The sequence below is a fragment of the Mirounga angustirostris genome, unplaced genomic scaffold, assembly GCF_029215605.1.
Source record: "Mirounga angustirostris isolate CCGP_5_RB_7025 unplaced genomic scaffold, mMirAng1.0.hap1 SCAF_2, whole genome shotgun sequence".
Classification (NCBI taxonomy): domain Eukaryota; kingdom Metazoa; phylum Chordata; class Mammalia; order Carnivora; family Phocidae; genus Mirounga; species Mirounga angustirostris.
The window spans coordinates 131340915-131347512 of NW_026991710.1; the positions used below are offsets into that span (position 1 = coordinate 131340915).

At 38.6% G+C, this 6598-nt stretch overlaps 1 protein-coding gene across 1 annotated transcript in view; it reads left to right on the forward strand.

Moving 5' to 3' along the window:
- Nucleotides 1–3156, forward strand: part of GUCY1B1 (guanylate cyclase 1 soluble subunit beta 1) — a 53109-nt gene extending 49953 nt beyond the window's left edge. Inside the window, exons 13-14 of the mRNA XM_064585200.1 lie at nucleotides 593–719; nucleotides 1947–3156. Of these exons, the coding sequence (XP_064441270.1) occupies nucleotides 593–719; nucleotides 1947–1970 (151 nt within the window). The 3' untranslated portion in view covers nucleotides 1971–3156. The remainder of the gene's footprint in view (nucleotides 1–592; nucleotides 720–1946) is intronic.
- Nucleotides 3157–6598: the final 3442 nt, after the last annotated feature.

Here is a 6598-nt window from a genome sequence, read left to right on the forward strand (position 1 = left end):
GTTTTCTCTCTCTCTGTCAAATAGATAGATAGATAGATAGATAAATAAATAAATAAATAAATAAATAAATAAATAAATAAATAAATAAAATCTTTTAAAAAATAAGCAGTCATCACTTAATGCTCTTCGGATTGTTTATTTCTTATTTGAGAAGACTGGATCATTACTCCCACTTTTAATGATTTCACACCATTTTAGGAATTCCCTGTATGATCATTGTTACTAAAACCTTGTGTTACTTTTATTTATTTTATTTATTTATTTATTTATTTTTAAGATTTTATTTATTCATTTGACAGAGAGAGACACAGCGAGAGAGGGAGCACAAGCAGGGGGAGTGGAAGAGGGAGAAGCAGGCTTCCCGCCGAGCAGGGAGCCCGATGTGGGGCTCGATCCCAGGACCCTGGGATCATGACCTGAGCCGAAGGCAGACGCTTAACGTCTGAGCCACCCAGGCGCCCCTTGTGTTACTTTTAAATAAAACTTTAGTGTGTGTCATTCTTGTCTCTATTTCTAATTTAGGTTCATGTCACTTTCTCCATGCAACCATACCGCATATGTCTCTCCCTATTCCCTGTCCCCTGTCCTTTAGATGTCTTATGACACCAGAAAACTCAGATCCACAGTTCCATTTGGAGCACCGAGGCCCTGTGTCCATGAAGGGCAAAAAAGAGCCAATGCAAGTTTGGTTTCTTTCCAGAAAAAATACAGGAACAGAGGTATGACTAAACAGCATGCAATTCCTTTTTTTAAAAGACAGAATATAAATATAGACAGCTAAAAATAAATAAATAAATAAATAAATAAATAAATAAATAAATAAATAAATAAAATCTAGAGAGAGCTAAATTATAATCACTGAGAATATGTTTTATTTGAAAAGAACTCTTGTTTACAGAAATGAACCTTCAAATAAAGTAGCGGAAATACTGAAACATTAATGAGCCAGTTAGAACAATAAAAACTTCTTAGGGGATACTTTAGGGTTGCCGGCTTTTGTCCTCTAATGAAATTAAAACCAAAAGCACCAGATGGGGAAGACCTGTTTTGTTTGTTTGTTTTGTTTTTGTTCTTCCGCCATAATCTGGCTCAAACACGGCTGAGGTGAGAGGGCTCTGAGAGACTCCCCGGCCTCTTTCCTTAGCTCCCTAAGCCATTCTGAGGTCACCACTGGGCAGTCAGGACCACAATTTATGGGAGTTTTCTTCATCATGAAGCTTCGGATCCTTCCGAGGGTCAAGCCATCTCTCTGTGGAATGTTTGGTGATCTTTAGACATCCTAGTCCCTTGGGCATTTTTCACAGAAAGAAGAGCAATTTATAATCTTCCCGAACCTGAATGCTTGTGTAAGGGAGCCTCAGCTTCATGCTAGTGCTATGGTCTTACTCTAGCTGGAAGCCATGTGCTAGAACAGTCCTCAGACACTGGCCCTCCGACCCGGAATCCCGACTCCCACCAGGCTTGCACAAGGTCATGCCCCCTCTGTTCCCAAATGCAGTGCGCTGCATCAGGAGCGAGTTTGATACTTTGTTCCCCTGTTGATGTATTGGCTCTTCAGAGGGCTGTGAGACTCGCTGATTATTTCTTTTTTCCATATGCATACATCCCCTAAAAATGCTGGTAGAGCCTAAGTCCTAAAAGGAATGGAATGCCAAATTTTAAAATATTTGTCTTTATCTTCTTTCTGCTCTTTTTACTTTAGTTTACTTGTGGTGTTGGCATGCTTACGGATGTTCTTCTGATAAATTAAACTCCACCTCAAGTGTTGCTCATTTTAGGTGGGTGGCCCTGTTTCACCCAGAATTAGGGTAGGAGGACAGAAGAACAGATGTGAATGCAGATCACACTTCTGTCTGAAGGAAAAAAAAAGAAAGAAAATATTTTGGGGGATACTACTAGCTTTATTATCACTGAAAATGAATCCCTGTTTATTCCACTTTTTAAAGGAAACAACCCAGGATGATGACTGAATGTTAGACTGTGGGATGAAGAAGATGGCAGAACGGGCTTTTGTTGTCCACTGTCACACGCCAAGCCTGGGAGCCATTATTCCCTGTGGATACAGATTTGCTTTGTCTTTTGCAGTTATCCCAAGCCTTTCTCCTCGGTATAGCTTTCATGATTCATCACTCAACCTTAGCTCTGCTTTTGATTATTTTCAAGGTTTAGTATATTACCTGAAGTTTGGCTTTAGATGTGAATGATGTGAGCTTCCTGTGTCTTAAGATCTACCACAAGCATTGCCGAGCATGGTAATTTGCAAGTGGTAGGCACCCAATAAATATTTGTTGAATTTAATTAAGTGACACTGAACAGTATTTGGTCATGTGTATATATCATATCATGGCTTACCAAATCTGCTTAGTGTTCCATGTATATGTCTATGTATATTTTCATGACTATAATAACATAGAACAAAGTTTATATCATGTCGGTGTACCTCATTATAGAAAACATTTTATAAAGGAGTGAATTCTAAGTTTTAGGAAAAAAAAATGCCATTTATTTGCAGATTCCCAAAATAAGAATTAATATACCATGCTAAGAAAATAGTGACTATTTTGAATTGTGCTCATTTTCCTTCAAAAATAGAGGATGCACATTTCTGTTACCAAAGTATTTGGTTGCTCACTCAAATCATGTGGCATTATAATTCCTCTAAAATTCTATCATTTGTACTATATCCCTTGTATTAAATCTCATTATCCACATGCAGCTGTTATAAAAAGCTGTTCTGTTTCACACTGAGCTATTACATTAGCCTAGGATAAATGTGAGGCGCTCTAACCACATCCAAGAATAAAATTGGAGACACTGCTGGGATACTCCTGAAAGAGCCATTTCTGGCCTTTATTTCCAGAAATGAGCTTCTTTTTTTTAACTTGGAAGAATGTGATTATATCCAGGCCATGTTCAGAAAAGTTACTTTAAATTTGACCTAGAAAGCATTCCTATTGGAATAATTGGCCTATTGTTCTTAAATATCTCTGATAATTTATTAATACCTACCTTTATAAAATATAGTGCAACTACTTTTGTGTAAAAATGTTTGTCTTTAAATTTAGCATTTCATATCAGCACATCTAAATATGTATAAATGTCCCATGTTCATGTGTAAGAGAATCTGCAATAAATTATTTTTTCCACTTGTCTCTAGATTGTTTGTATTTCAACAAAAATGATATTAATGTTATTATGGGCCATATTATTACTCTCATTTTTATAAGTATATTTTATAATTTTCCTGATTCTGCACTTTAAATTAATTTTGATTCACTGTTCTTACACAGTTGAATGGCTCCTCTTAGATAGCCTTATCCTCAAACGCTGTTTTTCTTTAGTACCAACAAAATGGCAGAAACAAGATTAGACCTGGAGGGCAGATCCACAGATCTATAGGAAATGACAACAGCCCTTGAAGATCTCCGTCTTTTAGGAGTGAAAGACACAGATACAAATAATTAAAATGCGTGACACTGGTAGTGATAAAACATAGTTAACATACTGAATGGACACTTAGCGAATGAGAAAGGAGAGGATGAAGGTAGGATGGGAACAGGAGAAGGTAGGGAGATTGGGGAGGGTTTTAGGAGGGTCTCATTTAAAGGTGAATTAATGCCAGCACTGGGTGTTATATGCAAACAATGAATCATGGAACACTGCATCAAAAACTAATGATGTAATGTATGGTGATTAACATAACATAATAAGATTAAAAGAAAAAAAAGAAGCAAGGCTCTAGGCCAAGTCCAGTGGCCTACGCTCAGTGTCTCCTGTTTCTCCCCTGCCTCATCCTCATGGGCAACACGGATCCTGTGCATTGAGTTTGCTTTGCATAAAGTTCTCTTCCTAATTTCTAAATTCCTTGAAGTCTCTCTGTTGCACTGACCCTGATGACTGCTTCGTATTTATTTTTTAAAAAAACTGTTTCTGGCCAATTACTTCACAAACATTTTTTGGTAAGAATTTTAAACATAAAGAAAAGGTCAAAGGACTTGTATAGGGTACAACCATTCACCTGCCACCTGGATTCTAGAGTTATTAAAAATTTACTAAATTTTCAACAATTCCCTTTTAATCCATTTTGTAGCTTTTTGTGGCCTGCTGGATTTTATTTTGTTGAGCTATAACCCAATAAAATTCACTTTTTAAAAGTGTACAATTCAGTAGTCTCTGTATATTCGCAAAGTTGTACAACCATCTAATTCCAGAATACTTTCATTAACCCAAAAGACATCCTGTAACAGTTAGCAGTTGATCCCAATGAATCGCTTCCCCCAGCCCCTGGTAATGCTAATCTACTTTCCGTCTCTAAGGAGCGACCCATTCTGACCATTTCATAAAAGCAGAATCATACATATGTGGCCTTTTGTATCTGGCTTCTTTCACTTAGTGTAATGTTTTCAAGATTTGTCTATGTTGTACCATAAATCAGTATTTCCTTACTTGTTATGGTTGAATAATATCCTATTGTATGGACTTTTTGTTTACCCATTCATAAATTGATGGGCATTTGAGTTGTTTCCGCTTTTGGTTAATATGAATAATACTCTTGTGACCATCTGTGTACAAGCTTTTGTGTTCCTGTGTTTTCAGTTCTCTTGTGTGTATACCTAAGAGTTTAATTTCTGGGTCACATGGAACTCTAGATTTAACTTTGTGAGGAACAGCTAAGCAGTTTTCCAAGGTGGCTGCACTAGTTTTCTTTCGCACCAGCAGCGTATGAAGCTTGCAATTTCTCTACATCTTCCACAGCACTTGCTATATCGTCCGTCCTATTGATCTAAGCCATTCTGGTGGGCATGAAGGGCCATCCATTGTGGTTTTGGTGGGTATTTCCCTAATTACTAATCATGTTGAACATCTTTTCATGTGCTGAGTAGTCATTTGTATATCTTATTTGGAGAAATTCCTATTCAAATTATTTGCCCTTTGGGTGGGTGGGCGGTGCTGCCAGGCCACCCATGGGGTCCCCATTGACCGCCTGACCGCCGCCCTCCGCCTTGAAGGCGTTGAGTAGAAGTGCTGATCCAGAGCTGGAGGGGGAATGTCCAGCTGCCCACTGGGATGCCCAGGATCTGCACCCCCAACTCCCCCCATCCCCGGGCTCCCACCGCCCCTGGGCTCTTCTCTGGCGCTGGCGCCCACCGTGGGCGTCCCACAGCTCCGGAGGGACCCGGGCAGCTCCTCCCGTGCTCAGGACTGGTGACTGACGCACCAGGGGCCCACAGAGGCGCAGGAGCGATGGTGATGGTGTGGGAAGCAGAGCTGAAGTGTGCTGGGCTTTGATGAGGACTGGTGAGGTAGGAAAGCGTGGATGATTACTACACCACATGGGCGAGGAACTTGGCAGGGGTAAAAGTGAGAAGGCTCGCGAACCTCTCTGAACCACGGTATCATCATCTGTAATACAGGAATGCTCATTTTCTCCCTGTGGATTTTTTCAGAGGAAGTGAATGGGTGAGAGGGTCCTGGCATTTTGTTTTCTTTCACCGTCTTGTGGACATTTTTCCTCTTCTGCAAAATATAAGCTTAATAACATTACCAATGAAAGATATTTGGCTATTGAAAAGTTGGGGGGAAAAAAACAAATTATTTGCCAAATTTATAAATTGAGCTGTTTGCTTTCTTAATTGTGAAGTTGCAGGAGTTATTATATTCCGTACATTAGACTTATCAGATCATGATTTGCAAATATTTTCACCTAATATATGGGGTTTTTTCACTTTCTTGGTAGTACCCTTTGAAGCTCAAATTTTTAAATTTTGATGTCATTAAATTTCTCTCTGTTTTTCTTTGGTTGCTTATGCTTTAGACATCTCCAAGAAACCATTGCCTGATCCAAGATCACAAAGATTTACCTCCTGAGTCAGTTTTTATATGTGGTGGCCCTAGGGGTCCATCTTCATTCTTCTGCTGGTGGAAGTCCACTTATCCCAGCATGATTTGTTGAAAAGACCATTCTCTCCTCACTAAATTGTCTTGGCACCCTTCTTGAAAATAAATTGACCATAAATGTAAGGGTTTATTTTTGGACTGTCAATTCTCTCTCATTGATTGAGGTCTATCCTTATGCCAGTGTCACACGGTCTTGTTTACTGCAGCTTTGTAGTGAGTTTTGAGATTGGGAAATGCGAATTTTCTAAGTTTGTTCTCTAGCAGCTAGTTAAGCATTGATGTTCCTTGATTTCTTCCTCATGTCCTTTAATAATCTCACTTGTCCAGTCTGTGATGACTAATAATCATGACTAACAGGAGTTGCACCTTTACTTTGTGCAAGGTTTTATTCTTGCCACTTTATATGGCTTATTTCATCAACATCCTCACAACCTAAATAAGTGTGTTTTATTTTTTAACATGCCACTGTATTTTGTTTCCTAGCATTTCACTTTGGTTGTTACATCCATTTTTGTTTGTTTGTTTGTTACATCCATTTTTATACAGAAGAATAATCCGTAGTTTTGTATGTTTTGATGATGTCCTTGTCAGGTTTGGAGAACTGATCATATATTTCCTCACATAACAAATATGAAAGCTTGCCCAATTTTTTTCTGGGATAGTTTAACTAACATTTTCATGACCTGACCCTTAAAAGGTT